The sequence below is a fragment of the Eubalaena glacialis genome, chromosome 9 (assembly GCF_028564815.1).
Source record: "Eubalaena glacialis isolate mEubGla1 chromosome 9, mEubGla1.1.hap2.+ XY, whole genome shotgun sequence".
Taxonomy (NCBI): Eukaryota; Metazoa; Chordata; class Mammalia; order Artiodactyla; family Balaenidae; genus Eubalaena; species Eubalaena glacialis.
In genome coordinates, this window is record NC_083724.1 from 66170692 (window position 1) to 66197398 (window position 26707).

A 26707-nucleotide genomic window follows, 5' to 3' on the forward strand; every position below is an offset into this window, starting at 1 on the left:
TAATTTAAAAAAAACACACAAATTGCACAACAATGTCAATGTACTGAATGCCACTAAACTGCACACTTGAAAATGGTTAAAATGGTAAATTTTGCTATAATAATTTTACAGATTTTACTATAAAAATGCATAAAAATGAAAAAAAGAAATGTCACAAGACTGCATTAATCTATACATTTAAATTCATTCTAAATACTGTTTTACTACAAAGTAGTTTGGAATATTATACAACTCATAAAACATTGTCAATAAGGTATATTATATGTATGTTTTAATATTTGTATATACATACATGTAGATTTTTAGAATAAAATAAGTACGTTAAGACTTCTACTTTATTCAGTGAGGGAATCAGATGTTATAACTGGTTTGTTCATTCATATATATATACACACACACATACATACACACATATATATTACAGTCAATTCTTGTATTCATGGTAATTATATTCTATAATGTCACCATGAACACTGAATTAAGGAATACTGTACCACTGCTCCAGGGTAAATACAGGGTAGGTTCCTCTGGTCACAACAGTTTTGTCAACCAATCAGTACATAACATTGTTTTATGTGTGTTTCTGTTTAAAGACACCTATTTAATATACACTGGTAATTCATTAACACTGAACTCACAGCCAACAGCTTACGTAACACATATTTTCTCCATAAGGCACAGCACAGGCTTCTTACACTTAGGAACACTAAATGGCACTTCAGCACTACATTTGGGTGCTATTATAAACGGCAAAATGACCAAGAAAAAGCACAAAAATACAAAAGCCGTGGCACTACACAGACTGCAAAAAGGACACTTGTTTACAATATGAGAGCTGAAACAAGGTAAAGCATGGCCTTGGTTCGGCTTCAGCTAGGAATGTGTGCATCAAGTTACTCAAATTTTTTGCCATTTCACACAGACATGACCGTGAAGGCGCCACAGGTATTGATTTGGGATTATAAATACATTTTAGTGAGCAGGCAAATTAATAAATATGGAACCTGTGAATGATGACAACTATTTTTGTGTGTATATATACACATATATATTTAGATATAATCCCCAGAACAGCCCCATTATATATCTGCCCTATGTCAGTCGGTTCTGTAGAAGTCTGTCAATCCTATAAATTTAGATGCAGAGAATGTATCAGTTTTTTGCTATAATGGTTGATATATATGTATTCTCCAAAGCAAGAGGAAAATCAAATTACTACTCATTTCCTCTAAAATATGCTTCAATTTAAGATTATTAATTACTAATTATCTATCACAAATTCCGTATCTGCTGAAATTCTTTAAGAATTAGGGACCTAATGACTATAGCTCACATTCCAGTTTAGAATATTTTAAAAGGCTTTAAGATAAAATTTCAATAAAAAAGAGACTTAGGGCTCTACTTAAATATAATCAAATGCATATAAAAGTCAGCTTTATTATTTAAATTCTGCAATTTATAAATACTCAAAGTATCCATGTATTTTAACTGCACATCAGTTAAGGCACACTTAAATCATCACTATCTCATTTGATCTAGAAATTCAGACTTTTACTAGGCATCATTCATTCCTACCCATAATCTAAAATTAGAAAATTTAACACATTTAGTTAAAACAGTAAAGCAATTCCTCCTGCATAATCAGCTTCAAATTCCAAGTAGATGACTCGAGTTAAAACACCATCAAAAATAAAACATACTTCTAGTTAGAACAAAGCAATTCTCTCTCCTAAAACCCCGTAACTCATAAGGCTAAAGATGACAAGGGACATTATCAACAGGTTTGAAAGCTGGGAAGACTAAGAAAGTTGGATACTAAACAGCAATATAGAAGAAAGTGAGACGGTACCCTAATTTAGAGTTCAAAATCCCCAAAGGGTTCAAAACTGGTGGCATCAGGAACTTGAAGAAGTGGAAGGGACCTTAAATATTTAACAACATTGCAGAAAAATGTCTTAAAACCTCAAACATGGGGCATTTTTAGATATGATTCTAAACCAAAAAGCTATTCAAAAAACTGATTCTACCATGATGTTATTTAGCATATAAAGGTTTGACAGTTCAATTTATATAGATTATTTTTCTTTCCCCAAAATAGGCAGTCCTCACTTTGTATGACAATGAGAGAACACAAAAATGACTGTGCAAGGCAATCTTATTGAACAATGGGAAAAATTACAATTGTTCCAAAACCTTCAAAAATTGTCAAAACACTAAATGCACTATTACTGACTGTGTGTAAGGAAAATTTAAATATAGTAAAACTAATACTAATTGTTTAGTACACTGTAATTTAAAACATTAGAAACATTGAGATTAAAGTGTTTCATGTCTTTGTAAAAAACTTAAGAATAGTTTAAACAGTGCCTGCCCCTTCTGATCACATAACTTATGACATGGAGTAAGCATATTTTCTATGCCTAAGGCAATGTGTCATACTCCTTTCTAAATCTGATCAGTTTCTAACATTTTGTCTTTTGTACTTTCAATGTTATGGCATATCTTTAATGCTTTTTGTTGGCGTCACTTCCTCTGAGACATCTTCATCCTGTTTATTACAACCACTTTCCTCATTTATGTTGATAAGCTTGCCTTCCCTAAGCTGCTCTGGCTGTGTACCTAGTCTCCCCATATACAGCACATCTACATTCACAAGGTTATTATTCACAAGGCTATTTATTCTATAACTGCATTTACATTCAATTCAAATTTCACTTCTGGCATTATCAGTTTCTTTGCTGGCCGATTCCCCATCTTGTTTTTTCTTTAAATGTAACCTGGGTGGGTGTATCATTGAAAGACAGAGGCAACAACACTACTACATTTTGTGCTATCTATGCTTGAATTGAGAAACAGATGCACACTGACCAATCACCAAGAAACTTCAAAAAAAGTGACATGCTATGCATCTGTTATTTACATCTTGATTTGTGGACTGAAGAACTAGCAACAAATTTTGTAGTCTACACAATTACAGTTAATATTCCAGAGTAAGTGAAATTTGAAACATTGTTGCGGGGACTGGCGCTATTTACCTAAACCATGGTAACCAAAATTTAAACATACTAGAACTATGCAAAGCTAAGGAATGCCTGTATCCTTCTCTTCTCTTCATGCTTTGACTTTAAATTCTACTTTTATCAGACAGCAATGGTCCCATTCTTGCTTTCTTTGTGACATTATATTGTTACTTGGCAGTGACTTGTTTGAGCCTTGTCTCAGAAAATAAGACACAGGTAGTCTAATAGGATTAATCCAATCAAAAGGTCTTAATAGAGAATTCTATTCACATAGTGTAGTCACTTATATTTGGTCTTATTCATACCACCTTGTTTTACATATACATTTTTATTACACCTGGTTAACCTTTATTCTTAATTTTGCAGAATAGGTTTTAAAAAACTTCTCTTCCTGCTCCTCCTCCAGTCAGGTTTTCAAGCACTACTTTCTATTATTTTACTATTATGTTCATATTATAAGTCATACTTAAATTTACATGTTTATCAATATACCAAAAATTAAATAACTATGCCTTTCCAACTGAGAGAAGACCTTTGCAAATCTAAATAATTCATGTTATATATAGATGGTTAAAAAAATATTCACACATGAAAAGATGCTGAGTGTCATTAGCTATCAGTGAAATGTAAATCAAAACCAGAATAAGATATACTACCTTCACACCCAATAGGATAGTTGTAATAAAAAAGACAATAACAAGTCTTGGAAAAGATACAGAGAAATTAGAATCCTCACACATAGCTGACAGAAATATAAAATGGTGCATAGCTGATTTGAAAAGTCTTGCAGGGACTTCCCTCGTGGTCCAGTGGCTAAGACTCCACACTCCCAATGCAGGGGGCCTGGGTTTGATCCTTGGTCAGGGAACTAGATCCCACATGCCACAACTAAAGATCCCACGTGCCGCAACTAAGAGCTAGCACAGCCAACAACAACAACAAAAAAAAAGCCTGGCAATTCCTCAAAAGATTCAACACAAAGTTACCATGTGACCCAGGAATTCCACTCCTACAGAAAAGACATGTCCACACAAAAACTTGCTCACAAATGTTCATAGCAGCATTATTTATAACTGTCCAAAGTAGAAACAACAACCCAAATATCAACTGATGAACGGATAAATATAGACCAATACAATGGAATATTTGGCAATACTGTAAAGACAAAGTACATGCTACAAAATATAGATGAACCTTGAAAACATTATGCTAAGTTAAAAAAAAAAAGTCATTAGAGACCTCATATTGTATACTTCAATTTATATGAAATGCTCAGAACAGGCAAAGTGATTAGAGGTTCCCTGTGGCAAGACAGGAGGGAGAAAGGAGAAATGCAAAGTATCTGCTAATGCGTACAGGGTCTGTTTTTGGGGTGATGAAGATGTTCTAAAACTGTGCTAATGTCTACACTACTCTCTGGATATACTAAGATCTACTGAATTGTACGTTTTAACTGGATTAATTGTTCGGGATATGAATTACATCTCAATAAAGCTGTTAAAATATTTTTCAGTGAATACCACATCCCATCAAAGAAGACAAAAATGATCCAGAATTTTACCAACTACAGATAGCCACTGTTTTCACCCACTTGTTTGTTGCATATATACAGATATAAACATGTAATTTTAATGGATATGATACATACTCATCCATAAATACTTTCTCAAATTATAATGAACATCTTTTCATGTCAACAATTACTTAACAGCTAAATACTATTTCACTGAATAGCTATCCCAAAATTAATCTATTGTTGGACCATTTTCTATATCAAATTTTCTATTATAAAATGCAGCTATAGTAAATAATGTATTGCTCAATCTTTTCACATATCTTCCTAATAAAGTCTAAGTAGAACTGTTGGCTCAAATGATTTGCTCAAGACTACAGAGCTCCTTAATGAGACTCAAAAAACTATGATGGATGAAAAAAGAATCCTCCCATGTTGTCTCCCCCAAAAAAGAAATGACTAATGAAGGGACCTGATGGAGATGTTAGCTAATGCTATGGTGGCAGGTAATCATATTGCAATATATAAATGTATCAAATCATGGTGGTAATATTGCAACATATAAATGTATCAAAATCAACACACCTTAAACTTATACACTATGTATCAACTACATTTCAATTTAAAAGAAGAAAAAGAAAACACATACAAAGAGTCCTCCCCAGGGATGCAATCCCACAGGTTTGGAGCACAGGGCTCAGATTAGTTGTTAAACAGCCAGTGCTAGTCCCCAAGGGCACAACCTTATGCGGCTGTGGCTCTGATTGACTCTTCAAAGCATTCCATTTTTAAATGACATATAAATCTCAAAGAAAATATACTAAAACAGTAACAGGTTTAGGGGTTGTTTCTAAAAAATAGTAGTAAAAATGACTGTTTCCTTTGTAGAGAACTCTTTTAACGTTTTTAAAATTTTTACAAGGAAAAGATATACATTAATTCAAAGTACATTACCCACCAAATTCCAGAGCTGAAAGGAACACTTAGGGATCACCAAGATCCTCCTTTTAAAGATTAGAAAACTGAAGGCCAGAAAGATTAACTGACGCAGGCAAGGTTATCTAGCTATTAAACAGCATAGCCTCCACTCTGTACAATGTTCCCTTAAAAAGGTTTCAGGGTTTCCTTTAACCACTGTAATATAGTCTTTGAAATATCTACTGATAAAATATTGATGTTATATCTCTATACGTATGAACTCATTTCAAATACCAATGTCAAAGCCCACAAGGATCAAAGCTCATGTAAAATGTCCTAAGAAAATAGCAAATCATTAACTAGAGTACTAATGTTATAATTCTGAAGCAACTTAAAGCCTGCAAGTGTGTTTCTTACGTGGCATATGCCTGAAGACCGTTAAGTGTGTTCCTGTGTATCCCAATTTTCACAGAATGTAAGTAAACAGAAAAGCAGTTCTCTCTTTAAAGTCACTTTTTGGAAACAATGTACATACCCACGAGAACATACACATATATGTCTCACAAAAATTCAGTTATCACACACCTAGAACCTTTCCTTTAAAGCAAACCAGAGTTGCATATAAAAAATGGGATGCGAATGCTTATCAGAGCTGAAGACGTGAAGCTCAAAACTCATTTAACTGTTGCCAAGTCATATTATAATACAGAAACGTCTACCTTTTAAAACATTGATTCTAACTTGCTGCTTCATTTCCCTATTATTATTAAATCACAAAATAGGAAACATACTGTTTTAAACTAGATTTTATAACAGCACACACTATTTTATAATAGAAGATGATGCAACAGACAATTGATACATCTACTATGTGCCATGAACCTGACAGTATAGAGATGAAAAAACAGTTCCTCTCATTACATAAGGCTCATGAGAAACCGTACAAGCCCCTCACCCAACACATACAGCTATGTCTGTAGTACAGAAACTGTATAGAAAAACTAGTGTAGAAGAAAATAAAATCCTATCCTTATGATTCATTTCTTTATTCCTTTCTTGTGGACAGGTTATACAAAAAACCGACCAACAAGCAGTACCTCCCCATTCACCTTCATTCCTAAAACTGTACATTAGGCAGGTTTTGAAACAGCCTGTGATGGATATTTTTAAGGTTCCTAGAACTGTGCATCTAACATCTTTGAATTAAGACAAGAGCAGTAAGGAGATAAAAGCGGCAAAAACACCATCTTCATTTAAAATTTTCTGACTTTAGAGAAATAAATAGACCTTAGATGAGAGTATTCCCTCAATTAGCAATGGTAATTAGTCAGCAAAACTCAAACTGCACTGCAAACAATTTAATAAACACAAGTATTAGTCGTGAAAAAATAATATGCAACATTACCTTTAACTATTCATAGCTGACATATACTTAGTGTTTAATACATGCCAAGCACTGTTCTAAGCATCTTTCATGTAGTATCTTGTTTGCACCTCAAATTCTGAGGTCGAGTATTTTATTATTCCCATTTTACAAGTAAGGAAGAGAAGGACACAAGGCTAGGTAACCTGCCCAAGGTCATATAGCAGATAAATGGCAGGATTCAAAGACAGCCTTACGATCAGTTGTCTTAAAAACTATAAAAATACTAGCTAATGGACAGCAAATTCATAATCCATAAATGATTTTATCTAGGATATAGAGCTGTCAATCTCTCACCAAACATTTATTTAACAGCTACTATGTGCCAGGCACTTAAGCAAATGATGATAAACAAGATAGACAAGGTCCCTGCTCTCCAAACTTTTCACTTGTGGGTGAAGGAAAAGAAAGAAATTTCAGTCATCAGTGCAATGGAGAAAAAGCATAAAAAGGAGGATTTGAGCTAAGATCTAAATGACTGAAAATCTGAAGACATACCTTTCCCAACAAAGAGAAAACAGTCAAGAAGGACTTGAGACAAGATGAAATATATTTGTGTAACAGTGAAAACATGTGATGAGGTTGGAAAGGTAAACACAGACTAGTTCATATAGGGTCTCATAAGTAGCATTTGTCGACAAAACTTGGGAGTTTTGTTTGTAATAAGGCAGCCATTGAAGGGTTTTGGACAGAGAAATGACATGGTCTGACTGGAATATCAAGTTCACTTTGACTATAAATGAAGAGTGAAAACTGAGACCAAGATAGGAATAGGGGGCTTCCCTGGTGGCGCAGTGGTTAAGAATCCGCCTGCCAACGCAGGGGACACGGGTTCAAGCCCTGGTCCGGGAAGATCCCACATGCCACGGAGCAACTAAGCCCGTGCACCACAAATACTGAGCCTGTGCTCTAGAGCCCACGAGCCACAACTACTGAAGCCCGCACGTCACAACTACTGAAGCCTGCACGCCTAGAGCCCGTGCTCCGCAACGAGAGAAGCCCACACACCACAATGAAGAGTAGCCCCCACTCGCCGCAACTAGAGAAAGCCCACGCGCAGCAACGCAGCCAAAAATAAATAAATAAATTTATTTTAAAAAAAAGATAGGAGTAGGACACTATTTCTAAAACTAACTGCAGCATGAACTTAAGTGGTAGTAGAGGAGATGGAAAAAAGTAGATCAGAATGCACATTAAAGGAAAAGAACAAGACTTGCTGACTGACTAGACGTGGGGAGGAACGGAAAAGACTGTAATAGGAAATCAAGGATAACACCACAATTTTTGCCTCCAGCAAAGCACTGCATCCTTGCCAGTCTCATTTACTAAGAATTTGTTTTGAATATATTAGTTTTAAGATACCTAGTGGACCATCATGTTTGGTATACATAAGGGCTCATTGTTATCTAATATTCAAAACGTGGCTGGATGAATTCACTGTGAAAGGTATAAAACACTATGAAAAGTCAGATGGTTGCAAGTCAGGAAAAGAATGCAATTACAAAAGGATTCTGCTCCAAATTCACAATAAAAAAATCTTAATCTATAAATAAGTTATGAATAAGTACAGTTTTCTATGTATGTATTTTCTTTTTTTTTTTTTTAACTTTTGGGTTTATTTATTTATTTATGGCTGTGTTGGGTCTTCGTTTCTGTGCAAGGGCTTTCTCTAGTTGCGGCAAGTGGGGGCCACTCTTCATCGCAGTGCGCGGGCCTCTCATTATCGCGGCTTCTCTTGTTGCGGAGCACAGGCTCCAGACGCGCAGGCTCAGTAATTGTGGCTCACGGGCCTAGCTGCTCCGCGGCATGTGGGATCTTCCCAGACCAGGGCTCGAACCTGTGTCCCCTGCATTGGCAGGCAGATTCTCAACCACTGCGCCACCAGGGAAGCCCAGTACAGTTTTCTAAATTGCCATTTCTTCTTCTATGTTCTTCCTTTCCCATCTCCCTAACTACAGGCTATTAGAATAAACTCCCATTTATACAAATTCCAAATTGAAAGGTTCACATAACTGCCCCCCCAACTTTTGAGGGGGGGGAAAGGCAAATAATCAGTGAGATCTAGTTTCTAAAACTCAACCTTAAATACCAAAAAGTTAAGTCACCAGACCAATAGATACAACAGCACTGCCTTTCCAAAGGTAATGGTATACTTATGAGATCACTAAGGCACAAAAATTACAAGTGCATTTTGAAGTGAAAATTTATTATCATTAGCTTAATTTTTTTTTAAAATTTATTTATTTTTTATTTTTGGCTGCACTGGGTCTCTGTTGCTGCACCCGGGCTTTTCTCTAGTTGAGGCGAGCGGGGGCTACTCTTTGCTGCGGTGCACTGGCTTCTCATTGCAGTGGCCTCCCTTGTTGCGGAGCGCCGGCTCTAGAGCGCAGGCTCAGTAGTTGTGGCACACAGACTTAGTTGTTCCGTGGCATGTGGGATCTTCCCAGACCAGGGCTCAAACCCGTGTCCCCTGCATTGGCAGGCGGATTCTTAACCACTGTGCCACCAGGGAAGCCCCATTAGCTTAATTTTAAAGTTATACTTTAATTTCCTGAATATATTCTAATTCTTGAATATTAGTAATTCACTGTTTTCATTAACCACTTAATACCACTGTTTTGTTATTAACCAAACAATGCTTATGAAAATTTAATTATTTGGTGTAGTCTGTTCTGACTTATAATTCACAGATATTTACAACATAAAAATCGTCATTTTTAAATATTGGGGAAGGGATGATCATTCTTCTAAATTTAGCATAAAAATTAACTATGTGTTCTACGGTACTATAAGCATACATAAAAATTCTAGGGAATATCTACTCACTTTACTCTGATAAAGTGTTCCCAAACTTCACAGGCACCAGAAGTATCTGGAAGGCTAGTTAGAACAGACTGCTGGACCCCACACCTCAGCTTCTGGTTCAAGTGAGGTCCAAGAATTTGCATGCCTACTATCTGAAGTTCCCATGTGCTGTTCCCATGGGGGCTGCAGCTTGACCTGGTACCACACTTCGAAAACCCCTACTCAAATAGAGAGTACACAGTTTTTCATTAAAAGATACCTTTCCCTATTAAATTTATGGAAGAGTTTTAAACAGTAGATTATCCCAGAGAATCAGAAACTCATCATTTTTTTACAAATTAAATTTTTATATTCAGAGGATATACCTGGATCCAACTCAAAGTAATTACGGTGAAGGCCAATACAATTCTGGACTCAAAACTGTACCTTAAAGCACATAATTACGTGGCATTGTATGATATCATTAATATGAAATGTCCAGAATTGGCAAAAATAGACAGACAGTAAACTAGTAGGTATCCTGGGCTGGAGGGGGAGGGAATGAAGAGTGACTGCTAATGGTTATGGAAATAAATATACTAAAATCCACTGAATTATACAATTTAACAAGTGAACTTTATGATGTAAATTACATATTAATAAAACTATTTCTTAAAATTATGTGAAAGTTCATACAGTAGCTAAGCAACATTAAACCAAATGTTGCCACTGTACACACTCTAAGGAATACATAATTCTAATTAGAGTATCACCAGTTTTGTTTCACCTGATCCCAGGTAAACAAGTCTACTTTACCAAAATTATTGCAAATTCTAAACTTAAAGTTCAAAATCAGTAGGTTATATACAACTTGTAAGGCTATTAAAATATAGGCACAAAGTATATTATTTTTCAAAACTAATGATAGCCCCTGGAGTAATCCTCTGCACCCAGAAATAACAGTTCAATATTCTATTGCAAATTTTTTTTTTTTTTTTTTTTTTGCAATTTTTGAAAAATTAATTTGCTTCACCGAATCAGTTCTCTGCCCACAAATCCACCAGGGGCAGCAGAGCAGTAACAGTGGCTCTCAGGACCATATAAATACACACAGAAGGAACTATCCAGATTTCTTCTCACCTTTCCCACAATATACCGTTTGTGTGGCTAAAATCAAAGCCTAAAATAGGGTGCCAGGTTAGCACTAATTATACTAAATATGAATACTGAATGCCTTGTTAAAACTTCCCTTACATATTTTCATCCATCAGTTATTCTTCTGATTGATGAGAGGATCAATGTACATCTTTCTTTTATGATTAAGGACATCCATTTCAATAAAAGTTAAACCTACAGTGTCTAATTTTTCTACCATAAAAATAAAATTTAAAAGGAAACTTGAAGACTTTTTTCCAAGTTCAAAGATGATTTTAACGTCTCCTGTTACTTTATTATTTTCTCTCTGAATTAATCTCTACTTGTTTTTCATTATATGCCCAATGAACCCGCTAAATTAACTCTGATTTGCTTTTAGAGCTAAAAGGACTTACGTCTCATGAGTTCCAAAAAAGAAAATGGGTAGTTTGTTTGTGGGTGGTTTTACAGCTCCATCAGGAACTTCATCTACCTAAAAAAAGATCAGAAAAATTAAAATCTTTTAAATCATACACACCTAAACACATCAGAATAAACTGAAAACAAGACATCCAAAAGGGATCTGCTATAAAATGGACCAGTTCTACAGGTCCACAATCCCTTACCTCCAGTTCTGAAACCCAAGAAGCTCTGAAAACCAATATTTCTCTCAAAACTCATTTGGTAGCAAAACCTGGATTGACACTGAAGCTATTCCATCATTTCTTTTATCCACCTAGCATTTCTACTGATGCTTCTCCACAGAAATATCGTGTTAGATTACCATGTGCCATCCCAGACCCTACTAGGAGCAAGATATATGGCATATGTACCATCATTAACTTTCTAAAATCCTGAAGTTCTGAATTTTTAAACACATCTGGCCCTAAGAAGTCCAGATAAGGGAGTCTGAACCTATTCAAAAATTTTAAATGCTATTTCCGCAGGGAGGCTATCCAAATATAGGAGACATTAACAAGTTTAAAACAGTATTTCTCCAAGTCTGAAACACATATTCTGAAAAGATCTTAGACCTACACGGCTGAATCACATGAGGTTACCTGTTCCTTTTTCATTTCTCTTTTAATACTTTAATACTTCTAATTAAATAAGGAAGAAAGTATCAGGTACTGTTATGTCTAACACATCTGTAATACTTGATACTTTCGCTTACCAGAGTTAAGGCCATCAGGCAGTAGTATTTAGCCAGAATTTAACATTTCTACTTCATTATTTATTTATTTAAACTTCATAATAACATTTCTATTTCAAAACTTTCATAATTTCAAAGACACTTTAATTTAAAAAATCAGCTGACTATTAAGAAGGGTACAGACCACCAGCAGACCTATGATGCTCCACATGCATTATCATGTTTAAGAAAAGACCATGAGGGTGATGTTGGCAATCTGAAGGTTTCAGACATCAGTAAGAATCGTTAGCACCCAACACCCTTGGGAACTTAACTTCCCCACCTATATGAAGATTATACGGTCTTTTCAGCTTTGTGACAAGTTGTTAAATTGTGACAATCCTTAGAGGCCTTAAGATAAGGGATATATTTGTCACCTCAGCTCATATGCTTTCTGCCAGCAAACAGCTTTAAAAGTTTATGCAAATGTCTAGCACCTAAAGAGTTTAATAAATGCTAGGCAATTTTTTTAAGTTGACTTTAAAAACGATTACTACTGGTACAGGATTACAAGAATGTGCAAGACTTAAAAAGTAATGAAGCCTGGGATGCACAGAAAACGTTAAAATCAAAACTGGAACAATGATTGTCACCTTCACAGCTGAGACCTTAAATACATATTTAAACTCTCTAAAGCAAAGACTTAGAATTCATAAGATTGGAGGGAAAACAGAAAAAGGAACATAATTCTTAGACACAGACAATATCAAAACTAAATTCAACTGCTTCTAAGAAAAAAAGGGGAAAAGGAAAGAGACTAAAATTTCCCATTTTAATCCAAATTAAATTGTTAAATATAGAATTTATTAAAGAAAGAAAGAAAATACTCTGGCCCTCCTAAGGCTACTCTACTTTGCTTTTATTAGCATTCTTAGTCACCCAACAGACTGAAGCATGTGGAGAAGATGATTTAGAAGAAGAGCAGATAATTTTTAAAACATTTTCATTTGGTTTTTAACTGCACTGTCACATAGAAATCTGAATAAAGATGTACCCCATATGCTCGGATTTTATAACACCTCAAAATAAATGATGCTAAAACCACAAAAAAGTATTTTGCAGGGGCCTTAAACCTGCTCAGTTTCCCTATGCTCTCTACTTAAACATGAAATAGTGTTTTTTAGCGTATGATTTATGTACTAAGAATTCGGGGAGTGTGTAATAAGGAAATTCAGTTTGTATCTACTGCTCTGGAAAAGCTTACAAACTACCTGGAGGTCAAAGAATGCACATAAGAGTTAAAAGGTTATCACAAAGGAAACAAAGTGTCAAATATACAGACGAATTATGATTAAGGATTTTTTCAATAAGACACCACTGAAAAGGCAGACTTAATAGACCAGGAGAAAAAAAATCTTTCCAGGCTGGGGAAGGAAACCAGTAAACCTGAGTCTGTAAAGAGCTGGATGGGAAAAATTAAGAAACAGTGAATATTTTATACTTGGATAGCACTCAGCAACTCACTCCATGATTCTCTGTAACCAATGGTTATTTTTCCTCCCAACTGACATAATTAAAACTACAGGATTTAATTATCTTTAAGAAATACAGTCCTCAAAGAAGAGTAAAATAGTGGAAATGACAACTTTAGAATATCTCATGTTTATATTTAAAAAGGACCTTGAGCTTACTAATCTAATTGAGCTCAACATTTGCTAGGTTCTATCACTACCTTAGAACCTGAGTCCTACCATAACCTAAAAGATCTTTTTCTGAAAATGGTACTTAGATATTTTAGACAGTCTCAATTCCTAAATGTTACAAAAAAACCCTCAGTCCTTAATCACCTCTCTGCACTACATGTGAACCCAGGAATCTGGGTCTACTCCTTTTGCCTGTGGGAAACAATCAAAGAGGTAAAACAACTTCTTCAAGGTCATATGGCAAACTTCACCAATAAAAACATGAAAATAAACTTTCTAGACGTTCCGTGATGCTACCTTATTGTAAAATTTTCAAGAATATCCAGTCCTATGTCTTATTAAACAAGTCAATCCAGAAAGGTCTCATCAACCATAAAACAGGAAAGAATACCTATGTTAATTTAATCACGTAGAACTCTTTGACACCCAACAGTCTGCATAGATTTCACTGGTATTTTGCATTTTACTCAAAGTTAAGAAAATGTCTATGTTTCCTTAATTTTTAAACACAAAATCCATACTTGATTATTTTCACCTACAATGGAACACTAATGGCATCACCTTGAAATATTTCATATTAAGAAAACCTGCCAAAGTCTGTCAAAAACAAACCATAGGAAAATACCTAAGTATGCAGAAACACCTGAATTTTTAAATTACATGGAAGATTAGTGGGCAGAAAACTAAAGGTCAGGTTACAAATGAGACTAAGTGAAAGCGAGGGAGAGAAAGGACACGAGAAAAAAAAATTAAGAGAAAAGGGTATAGGAAGTAGGCCTCTGAGGAAGGTAGCACCGCTAAACGCGAAGGCTAAAAATCACTTACTCGAGCTGGCCAATGAGGATAACCTTTCATCTTGGCGAAGATGAGGTCCCCAGGTTTGAAATCGCGAGTCATGTTTCGGGGGCGAGGCCGGGGGTCCGAGCACAGGGAGGAGGTGTGGCGGTGCGGACTGCGAGGGGATGCGGGAGGGCGGACGGCAGCCGAGGCTCCCGCGGCGGCGGGAGGGGGAGGATGCCTCGGGGTGTCCCGACGCGCCTGCGAGGGAGAGCATGGAGGGCGGTTAAAGCTCAGAAACCCGAAGGGAGGGGCCGTAAGGGAGGGACGGGGGAAGGGGAGGGGGAGGGGGAGGGGAGGGGGAGGGGTGGGGAGGGGGAGGAGGTGGGGAGGGGGAGGAGGTGGGGAGGGGGAGGGGGTGGGAGAGTGAGGGGAGAGCCGCCTCCCGCTCCTCCCGCGCGAGTGCGCGGCCTCCGCAGCCCGAGAGCTAGCCCTCCAGGCTTCGCCAGGTCTACCGCTCGACGACCGAAAAGACGCCACCACCTGAGGCAGAGATGCTTCTCAGCCCCGAATTCCCCTTTCTCCCGCCCCATCTTTCCTCTGGCTTTTTTCCCCCAAGCTTAAGCCCCAAGAGGGTGGGGGGTCGGGGGGGAGAAAAAGATGGCAAAAGGCAGGGGAACGTTCCCCTCCCATCCACACACGGCCTCTCCCCCAGCCTTCTTCCCTACGGTCGCAGCCCCGGGCCGAACCTCTGCTCCCGGGCGGGCCGCGGCCACTTCCCCGCTACAGCCAGGAGTGAGGCCACCGAGGGGGGGCGGGGCGAGTCCCCGCCGCCCGCTCACCTGCCGGGGCCGCGGGCGCTGAGGCTGCGGTGGCGGGCCGGCCGCCTCTGCCCGCGTCCACGCAAGCCACCTGCGCCACCAGCTGCCGCAGAGGCGTCTCAACGGCTCGGAATAGCAACCGCCGCCGCCGCTGCCGCCGCCGTCGCTGCGCTGCTCCCGCGCGGCTCCCGCTCGGCGCCCGCTAGCACTGGGGCGGGACCAACTGCTAGCCGACGGAGGGGGGATAACGCAACACCCGCCGAAGGTATGTGGCCTCTAAACGGGACTTCAGGAGACCCTAGATCCCCAAGTTCGCTTTTTCCTAACAGGTGCAGCCTGATGGAGAGAGAGAAGAGTGAGAAGGAAAAAGGAGGGGGCGCAAACAGCTCGGCCCGTTGTGGCTCCCCCCTGCGGTTTGCGGAGTGGTCGGGCCCGGCCCGCCCCTGCTGGCTGCTCTGCGTGTGTGTATTTGTATGTGTACTGTATGTAAAAGGCGGGGAGGGAGGGAACGATTGTTGTGGACGGGGTTTGGGGGCGGGTATACGGGCCTCCAGCCCTTGGCTGTGTGTTGGAGAGAACCTGGCAGCCTAAGCTGCATGTTCTTGCATCGTTTCCCGGGGTGGAGAGGTTTTTAATGCTGCACTTGCGCGGTTTGCACCATCCAAAAAAGAACTGTACAAAACCCCACAGATGAAATCGGAGCATGAGGCGGTTGCACGGGTGTGCAGCTTGTAGGCCTCTTAAACCTTGCTGAAGGGGCCCTGCAGTCTCCTTTTCCTTGAAACTGTAATATGAGAAAGCCCCATTTATTTTCTTTTAAATTTAAAGCACCAAGAACTATTAAGAAATATGCAGTCCTAACGAATGCAAAACGTGCAGTATAGAAAACAATGATAGGAAAGCATAAGCCTTTTCGATAGGATGTGGGTTTGGGCCCATACTGTATTTTAAATGCATCTAAATTTTATTTCCCTAGTAGAATGGTAGCTGGTAGGTAGTACAGTGTAAAGTGCTGCTAAACCTCAAATGTTTATCTCTCAAAATACTCTTCAAGGGATTTCTAAAATTATTTTTTTATCCTGTAGCCAGTACATTTTTTAATGTGTTGGTAGTTATTACTAGCCTTCTGATGTGAATTGATACTTTAATATTTTTACTGTACCAGAATTACATCACCAGAATTGTCTTATTTAACCATTAACGTTCACCCAGGTTCCCAATAAATGTAGCAAAGAAAGCATTTTGAAAAGTAATAAAAGCTGATCTTAAATTGTGTTTCATCCTTCACTGAGTCCCCTCCCAAAGTACCTACTGTGTGTCAAGCACTCTTAGGTGCTAGGGATACAACCATGAACAGCAAGCACAGACACTTCCCATTTAAAACTGAACAAAAATATGAAAAAAGCAAAAAAATATAAAAATAAATAATAGTACGAAGCTCATACTCCTTTAAACGAAGGACTCACAAATAAATCAAGCAAAGCTTAACATTAAGTAGGTAAAAATTGAGAATTTTTTGAAAGAGATACACATAGGCCTTTAAAAAGAATAAAAGAAGACATTCCCAATGCAAAATGTCTTGCAAGGAGACTGACTCATACCTCAGCAATATGCAGAGGGTTCCAAGTGCTGCAAAAAGAGAAATTGACTAGCAAGCGAGAGGGAAGGGTTGGAGAAATGTCTTGAAGCTTTTCATCGTGAATTTGAGTTTGATACAATGTATACTAGAGAGCTACTATAGGTTGCTGAGCAACAAAGGTAAAGATGATTCTTTAAAAAGTTATTCTTGCTTGCTACAAAGTAGATGACAGTAGAAAGAGGCTGGAGATTACTGTTGTACTCCTTAAGTGACTGGTTTCTGGATGAGACTGTTGACTATGAAAAGGGGAAGGAAGGGCACAGCTAAGTACACAAAGGAATAATTGTCAGTTAGTCATAAATAGTGCACAGGAAAAAGTGGAGAAAGATGTATTGAAGAAAATTCCAAGCACTGAGTAGGAGAGACTAAGGCATCATCCAGCAACCATTTCTTGTGTACCTCCTTTGTTCTAAACCCAGTAAGGCTTTGCGACTCCAAGTGTGGTCCAGGGGCTTCACCTGGGAGCTTGTTAGAAGAAACGCAGCCCCTTCCCAGACCTGCTAAATCAGAATCTGCATTTTAACAAGATCCCCAGATGATTCTTATGCATATTCAAGTTTGAGAAACTACTGCTGTACAAGATACTACAGACCATAGGAACTCAAAATCAAGTAGGGAAGACAGATATATATTAATAGATAAATTATAATTAATATTAAAAGATAACTTTTTATTAGTGCTTAATGATGGTACCAACAAGTAAAATTATTGGGAGTGGGGAGGTCCTCAGAAAAGGAATGGAAATAGAGGGAAAATGAAAAAGCATTGATGTTTTAGCGTTAGTATTTTAAAAGAAAGAAAGAAAGTACAAACTTAGCTCTTGCTATCTTTAAGTTTTGGCAGTTTCTATTTTTGATAGTCTGTAGACAATGGGCGATACCCTTTAAACAATAAGTCAAAGCAAAACAGGTGGTAGTTTAAGCCTCTAGAGAACAAAAGCCCAGGATCCCTGGGAGCAGCAGTTCCAGAGCGGAGGGGGAGGGGAGGGGAGCGGGAGGCGCGAGTGTTGGGCTCATCAGAGCCCCTTGGAGAGCTTTTCAGAACTACTGTGAGCTTGTGCTCTTCTCCAGCCAAGCTCCATGCACCCCTCCCCCACAGTCAGCCTTCTTAGTGGGGATGCCAGGAAAAGTATAGCAAGATAGAGATTAGAGGAGCAATGAAGGGAGTTGTAAGGAGAAAATACAATTTCCAAAACAACGGAAGCAAGGGGGAGGGGGAAAGGAGGTCTAAGTGAATTGAGGGAGGAGCTTGACTTACAGTCTCTCATTTAATCCAGGTGTTACTATCCCCATTTTACAAATGAGAAAACAGGCTCACAGAATTTGAGCAACTTGCCCCAAATCATAACATCTACTCAAGTGGCCAAGGCAACGGTCCCCCCAGTCTGTTCTCAAGTCCCCGCCTTTGTGTGATCCCACACCGCCTCTAGGTGGAGCAGGGGGCCAGCAGCACTGTGTAATTAGAAAAAGATGCTGGAAGTAAAAGCAGCCCAGCACTCTTCCACCTTCTGTCTTTGCACTTGAAAGTATTCCCAGCTTCAAATTTCCTGACAGCCTCCCTCTGCCCCACCCCATTCTCAGCTTGTCCCTACCACCAGACCATTCTGTTTAACTCCTTCTAGTCCTAGAGGACTCAACCCAAAAATCTCCTCTCGAAAGACTTCTGACCTCATCTCACTGTGACATAATTTCTTAATTACAATCTTTCTCACTAGTCTTTAAACTACTTAGAAGAAGGCACTATCTTAGTGATCAGTGCCTGGCATTCGCAGGCACTCGATAAAATTTGTCTCAATAAATATTTGTTAAATGAGAGGAAGGGGCAGGTGAAAAACTCTGACAGGGTCTCCCTTATCCTTTAAGCTGAGAAAGCAGATACGAAGACACTTGAGGGTACTTAATTTGTTTTGACTTTGTGAATTTTTCGTGTGCTTAAAGGCTAACCCTTTAAAAGCACTGACATTTCTCATTGACTACAAATACATTCATTCTAACCATTTTAATGGAAATCATTCTAAGTAAGACTTGATACTTATCCCCCAAATTTAGCAATGATAATCCCTTCCTTCACATCTTTTACATATAATGTGCATAATTCCCCACACTAATACACAGTATTAGTAACACAACTTAAACTTATTGGTATGAGCAGCAATTACTGAACTGTTGGGGGTTTTTTTAACATCTTTATTGGAGTATAATTGCTTTACAATGTTGTGTTAGTTTCTGCTGTATAACAAAGTGAATCAGCTATATGTATACATATATCCCCATATCCCCTCCCTCTTGCGTCTCCCTCCCACCCTCCCTATCCCACTCCTCTAGGTGGTCACAAAGCACTGAGCTGATCACCCCGTGTGATGCAGCTGCTTCCCACTAGCTATCTATTTTACATTTGGTAGTGTATATATGTCAATGCTACTCTCTCACTTCGTCCCAGCTTACACTTCCCCCTGCCCGTATCCTCAAGTTCATCCTCTACATCTGCGTCTGTATTCCTGTCCTGCCCCTAGGTTCGTCAGAGCCATTTTTTCTTTTCTTTTTTTTAGATTCCATGTATATGTGTTAGCATACGGTATTTGTTTTTCTCTTTCTGACTTACTTCACCCTGTATGACAGACTCTAGGTCCATCCACCTCACTACAAATAACTCAATTTTGTTTCTTTTTATGGCTAAGTAATATTCCATTGTATATATGTGCCACATCTTCTTTATCCATTCATCTGTCGATGGACACTTAGGTTGCTTCCATGTCCTGGCTATTGTAAATAGTGCTGCAATGGACATTGTGGTACATGACTCTTTTTGAATTATGGTTTTCTCAGGGTATATGCCCAGTAGTGGGATTGCTGGGTCATATGGTATGAACTGTTTCCTTACATGTGATACTTTAAGCCTTGTGGTGGGGAAGTTAGCAAGAATATGGTGAAGATAAAGAACATTAATCAAAGAGCTAGTTCAGTTAGAGATGTCATAAATCTGGTCTAAGCCTAGCTTTCTCTGGAAGTCAAAAGTACTTGGAACTTTGGTCCTTAAGAGGGGCAAAACTAAGATGTACTAGTTTGTGAGGTAGCGACTAGATTTATCAATGAGGAGAGTCATTCTCAGACACAAGGGATAAGAGAAGCGTCAATGAGTCTGGACGGTCACTAGAAAAGCTGGAAAGAATTTTGTCATTTCATTCCGTTATATACATGGAATCATACAGTACATAACCTTTTCAGATGGGCTTTTTCCACTCATCTTAATGTTTTTGAAATCCATCCAAAGCATTGTTCCATGTATCAGTGGTGCATTGCTTTTTATATCTGAGTAGATTCCATGGTACAGATGTACACAGTTTTTTTTAGACATTCACCTATTAAAAGATATTTTGGTTGTTTCTAGATAGTTGCCATTACAAATAAAACTGTTATGAACATGCGTGTGTAGTTTTTACGTAGGTGAAAGTTTTAATTCCTCTGGGATACATGCCCAGGAGTGCAATTACTGGGTCATAAGTAGTTGCATACTTAGTTTTTTGGGTTTTTAAAAATATTTATTTATTTATTTATATTATTTATTTGGCTGCACCTGGTCTTAGTTGCAGCACGTGGGATCTTTAGTTGCGGCATGCAGGATCTAGTTCCCTGACCAGGGATAGAACGGGGACCCCTTGCATTGGGAGCACAGAGTCTTAACCACTGGACCACCAGGGAAGTCTCTATACTTAGTTTTTTAAGAAACTGTTTTCCAGGGTGGCTATATCATTTTATATTCCCACCAATAATGAATGTATAAGAGATCTAGTTTTTTCACACCTTTACCACCATTTGGAATTGTCACTATTTTTTCTTTTCACTGTTCTAATAGGTCAATGGTCTTAATTTCCACTTCTCTAATAATTAGTGATATTAAGCATCTTTTCATGTGCTTATTTACCATCTGTGTTATCTCTTTGGGGAAATGTCTCTTCATGTCCTTTGCCCATTTTCTAAGTGGATTGTTTTTTCACTGTTGAATTTTGAGCATTCTTTATATATTCCAGATAAGAATCCTTTGTCAGATGTGATTTGCAAATATTTTCTTCCAGTCAATAGCTTGTCTTTTCAACTTTACCAGATCTTTCACCAACTAAAAGTTGTTAATTTTGATTTATCAATTTTTTTTCTTTTGTGGATGATGCTTTTGTTGTCATGTCTTTACCAAGCCTTAGGTTCCCAAGATTTTTCTCCTGTGTTTTCTTGTAAAAGTTTTATAATTTAACATCTTATATTTAAATCTATGATTCATTTGAGTTAATTTTTGGGTAAGGTTTGAGGCTTTTCTTTTCTTTTTTTTTTTTGTCTATGGATATCCAAATCTTCCAGCACCTTTGCTGAAACTATCCTTGTTTCATTGAATTGCCTTTTTACCTCTGTTGAAAATCACTTTGCCATACTGGTGTGGGCTTATTTCTCTATTTTGTTTAACTGATCATCGTGTCTTTCTGTCTGAGCCACAATCTTGATTACTGAAATACTAACACACTGTCTTGATTACTGATGCTCTATAATAAATCTTACAATCAGGTAGAATGATTCCTTCTACTTTATTCTTGTTTCTTAAGTTTTTTTTTTCTGGCGATTCTGGTTTCTTACTTTTCCATAAGAATTTTAGAATAAGCTTGTCTATATCTATTTAAAAATCTTCCTGGTATTTGATAGGAATTATGTTAAATTTATACATCAATTTGGGGAGATTTGATATCTTCAGTAAGTTGAGTCTTCTAATCCATGAACACAGTATGTCTCTCCACTAATTTAGATCATCTTTAATTTTTTCATTACCATTTTTCATTTTCAGCCTACAAACCCCATATATGGTTTGTTAGATTTACAGTTAAGTATTTAACTTTTTGGAGCTATTGTAATTTTAATTTCATTGTTCATGTGTTCATTGCCAGTATATAGAATTGATTTCTGTATGTTTATCCTATATTTTGAGACCTTCCTGAACTCACTTATTAGTTTTAGGAAAAAAAAATTGTGATAGATTTTGATGGATTTTCTACATAAACAATTACGTTACCTGTAAATAGGGACAAAGAATACACTTCATATGATTTCAGTTCTTTTACATTTTTTGAGGATTGTTTTATGGTACAGGATATGGTCTAACTTGTATAAGTTCCAAGGGTGCTTGAAAAGACTGTATATTCTGCTTTTGTTAGGTAGAATATTCAATAAATGTCCATTATATCCTGCTGGTTGATGGTATTGTTGAGTTCTTGTATATACTTCATTATTTTCCGTCTAGTTGTCCTAACAATTGTTGAGAGAGAAATGAAGTCTCCAATGATAGTTGTGGCTTTCTTTCTTTCTTTTTCAGTTCTATCAGTTTCTGCTTCATATATTTTATAGCTCTGTTGTTTGGTGACTATACATTTAGCATTGCTATGTTTTCCTGATTGATGGACCCTTTTATTATTACTTTTTAAAATATTAATTTAATTAATTAATTAATTTATTTGGATGTGCTGGGTCCTAGTTGCGGCCGGCGGGCTCCTTAGTTGCAGCATGCATGTGGGATCTAGTTCCCTGACCAGGGATCAAACCCAGGCCCCCTGCATTGGGAGCATGGAGTCTTAAACACTGTGCCACCAGGGAAGTCCCAGACCCTTTTATTATTGTTTAATGATTCTTCCTGTCTCTGGTATTATTATTATTATTATTTTTGCTTAGAAGTCTACTTTATCTGATATTAATATAGCTATTCCTGCTTTCTTTTAATAAATGTTTTCATGGTATGAATTTTCCAGCCTTTTGCTAACATGTTTTTATATTTGAAGTGTGTTTCTTATAGACAGCAGATAGTTGGGTCATGTTTTTTAATCCATGCTGCCAATCTCTCTTTTAATTACAGTATTTAGATCACGTACATTTAATGTAACTATTGATATGTTAGGGCTTAATTCTGGCATTTTGCATGTTTTTTGTCCTCTTTGTTTGTTTCCTTTTCTATACCTTCCTGTAGTTTCTTTTAACTTTTTTTTTTTAATATATATTTATTTATTTATTTTTGGCTGTGTCGGGTCTTCGTTGCTGCGCGTGGGCTTTCTCTAGTTGCGGTGAGCTGGGGCTACTCTTCCTTGCGGTGCACGGGCGTCTCATTGTGGCGGCTTCTATTGTTTTGGAGCACCCGCTCTAGGTGCGCAGGCTTCAGTAGTTGTGGCACATGGGCTCAGTAGTTGTGGCTCATGGGCTCTAGGTGCACAGGCTCAGTAGTTGTGGCACATGGGCTTAGTTGCTCCGTGGCATGTGGGATCTTCCAGGACCAGGGATCGAACCCGTGTCCCCTTCATTGGCAGGCGGATTCTTAACCACTGCACCACCAGGAAAGTCCCTCTTTTAACTTTTGTTACAATTCCATTTTGATTTACCTATAGTGTTTTTGAGTATATTTCTTTGTATAAATTTTTTAGTTTTTGTTCTAGTTATTACATTATATGTAAATAATTTATCACAGACTACTTCTGTTGACATATTACCAGTTTGAGTGAAGTATAGAAAGTTCCTTTGCTGTCCACCATTTATTATATGATTGTCCCCGTGCCTTTCTCCACACCATTGTCTCCCTAAGAAATGTCCTTCAATAACTCTCTGCTTATTCACCATTTTTCTTCTCTTGAAAGTCCAAACCTTGTTATACCTCTTAGGTCTCATTTTTAGCCTCATCATCTATTCTAAAGTCCCATATTTACTACTTTCTGTAGTACTCACTTTTAAATTAACATATTGTCTTAGTTTAAAATGCTTTCAGACTTAGTTGACAGAAACTCTGTTACAGTAGCTTATACAAAAGAAGTTAAGAGATAGACGCTGACATTGCAGCTGGATGACTTTAGGACCAATGTGTCTTCAATTCACTTGACCTTTTCCTTATATTGGCTGGTCTACTTATAAGCAGATGATTGCTCTCTGGGAACCACATCTGAATTTTAGATAGGAAGAAAGGGCATAGGATGAAGGGATAGGCTAACCAGATCCATCTCTTTTTAGTTAGAAAACAGAAGCTCTCCCAAAAGTCACACCCAGCAGACCTATTTTGTCTCATTGGACAGAATTCTGTTACATATCTACTCCTGGCTGGAAAGTACAAGTGAGAAAGGGGTCGTGAATAGGAATTCAATTAACAAAACTATGATGTCTGACGTACATATGCGTAAGTATCTATGTAATCCATCTGGGTAAATCTTATGTCTCCCTAATTAGTTTGTAAGGTATTTAAGATCAGAGATCTAATCAGAGTTAGTCATTTTGTACTTCATACCAGATGACTGTAAGGGTCCTCCTAATTTCATATATTTCTGCTACAAACAACAAATAGGGTTTTAAATGGGGGTTTTAAACCAAACATAATTATTTCAGAATTTTTCAGTGAGCTCAGTTTCTTCTGAAATTAATAGCTTCTTCAGTCAGGGAAGTAGAACTACTACAAGATATAGGACAAGAGTTTCTTTTTTCTTTTTCTTTTTTTATAGCAAGTAGAAATTCTTGTGGGAAGAACTGGAGAAGTGAAGGTCCAAGAGGTATACTGGAAGATTAGAGAGACAGTGACCAGCAAGTCAATCTGAAAAACCAAGCAAGTCCAGCTGCCAAAATAGACTTGTATATGGAAGGCTTATGGGGAGATGTATGGGAAGTTGTGCCTCTATTCACCTACCACCTCTGTGGATCATCTCTCAAGCATCTGGTGTTGAGCCTGAGACCAGTGTTGGTCAATGGGGTCAGGAGTTGGGAAGAAGATCCAGGTGTGGACTGAAGGAAAATGAGGACAAGCTAGACCCTTCTGGTCCTCTCTATCTGTCTCTTCCTGCATCTAACCACAATGAACTTCAGAGTAATGGCTGCTGCTTCACTTCCACCTTCCAAATCTATCTCAAATTCTTCTTTTGGCCAACTCTAATTTGGAACCCTCCAGGGAAGGAGATTTGGGGAAATGTAATCTAGCTTAATCAAATCACCACGACTAAGTTAATTTCATAAATGGAAGTTGAATCTTTAATCTCTAGTGCATTAAAATAATTGTATTGGAACTTCCCTGGTGGCACAGTGGTTAAGAATCTGCCTGCAATGCAGGGGACACGGGTTTGAGCCCAGGTCCAGGAAGATACCACACGCCACAGAGCAACTAAGCCCGTGTGCCACAACTACTGAAGCCTGCGTGCCTAGAGCCCGTGCTCGGCAACAAGAGAGGCCACCACAATGAGAAGCCCGCGCACCGCAACGAAGAGTAGCCCCTGCTCGCCACAACTAGAGAAAGCCTGCATGCAGCAATGAAGACCCAACGCAGCCAAAAATAAATAAATAAAATTTTAAAAATTGTGTTGCCTGGAGGGCTGGGACTGTATCTAAATTCATTTATTCTGTCCCTTTTGTCCTAGCCAATAATTTGATTCTTAAATTATATGTTGTTCCATTGATCTCGCTGTGCAAAAGATAGTTTTCTTCTGCCCTGGTACCTATCTCCTCAAGGGAAAAAGGAGTCCCTTCTTTGGAATTAGGCTGTAACAGGCTGCCCAGGCAATCTTGTCTCTTAACTTCTACTAGTCTTTTTTTTTTTTTCTTTCTCTTTGTTCTTACATTTCTGTTGGCATTCCTCTTCTATTTCTCTATTCTGGGTATAATTCTTGAACTTTCTCTAGTATATCCAGCTCCTCTCCTGCCTTAGCATGTTTATGAACCATTACTTCTAGCTAGTAATTTATCTTTGGGTAATGTAGTTCGCCCATTTTTATTTTAACTAACTAATATATATTCAACTGCAGATATTTATTGAACATCTAAGATATCATCCTAGCCTCCATAGGAGCTCAAAGTACAAAAATATCTATAAAACAAGAGAGGAAGTAAAAAATACCACCATAGAGCAACAAATAAACAACTCTCAGAGTTCAGAGAAGAGAATTGGGTTCTGCCTCCCCATGGGCTCTTTATTTACCTTTTCCAATCAAGAAGCTTTGTATAAGATTTCCAAACCTTCATAATATTGCCCTAGTGTTTATATTACAGATCTGTCTGACTTACGATGGGGTAACATCCCGATAAACCCATTGTAAGTTGAAAATATCCTGTCAGAGATGCATTTAATACACATAACCTACTGAACATTGTAGCTTAGCCTAGTCTACCTCAAGCATGCTCAGAACACTTACATCAGCCTACAGTTGCGCAAAGTCATCTAACACACAGCCTATTTTATAATAAAGTGTTGAAAGTCTCATGTAATCTACTGAATACCGTAATGAAAATGAAAAATAGACTCATTATATAGTCACAGAATGGTTGTTTACCCTGGTGATCAGAAGCTCACTACTGCTGCCCAGCATCATGAGAAAATCCAAAGCACATATTACTAGCCCAGGAAAAAAAATCAAAATTCAAAATCTGGGCTTCCCTGGTGGCGCAGTGGTTGAGAATCTGCCTGCCAATTCAGGGGACACGGGTTCGAGCCCTGGTCTGGGAAGATCCCACATGCCGCGGAGCAACTGGGCCCGTGAGCCACAACTACTGAGCCTGCGCGTCTGGAGCCTGTGCTCCGCAACAAGAGAGGCCGCGACAGTGAGAGGCCCGCGCACCGCGATGAAGAGTGGCCCCCGCTCGCCGCAACTAGAGAAAGCCCTCGCACAGAAACAAAGACCCAACACAGCCAAAAATAAATAAATAAATAAAATAAATTTATTAAAAAAAAAAAAATTCAAAATCTGAAGTACCATTTCTATTGAATTTGGATCACTTTCACACCACCATAAAGTCAAAAATTGTAAGTGGAACCATCGTAAGTTGGTGACCATCTGTATAGCTAGGAACAGTAAAATTAGTT

General features: G+C 38.1%; 1 protein-coding gene across 4 annotated transcripts in view; it reads right to left on the reverse strand.

The window, feature by feature from the left end:
• PSIP1 (PC4 and SRSF1 interacting protein 1) overlaps window positions 1-15396 on the reverse strand; it is a 37449-nt gene extending 22053 nt beyond the window's left edge. For 3 of the 4 annotated variants that reach the window (XM_061200455.1, XM_061200457.1, XM_061200458.1), the window contains exons 1-3: window positions 15247-15396; window positions 14453-14665; window positions 11209-11285 (exon numbers count right to left, since the gene is read on the reverse strand). In XM_061200455.1, coding sequence (XP_061056438.1) covers window positions 11209-11285; window positions 14453-14524 — 149 coding nt within the window. In that variant the 5' untranslated portion in view covers window positions 14525-14665; window positions 15247-15396. The other variant, XM_061200456.1, reaches the window with a different exon arrangement.
• Between the last annotated feature and the right edge of the window lie 11311 nt (window positions 15397-26707).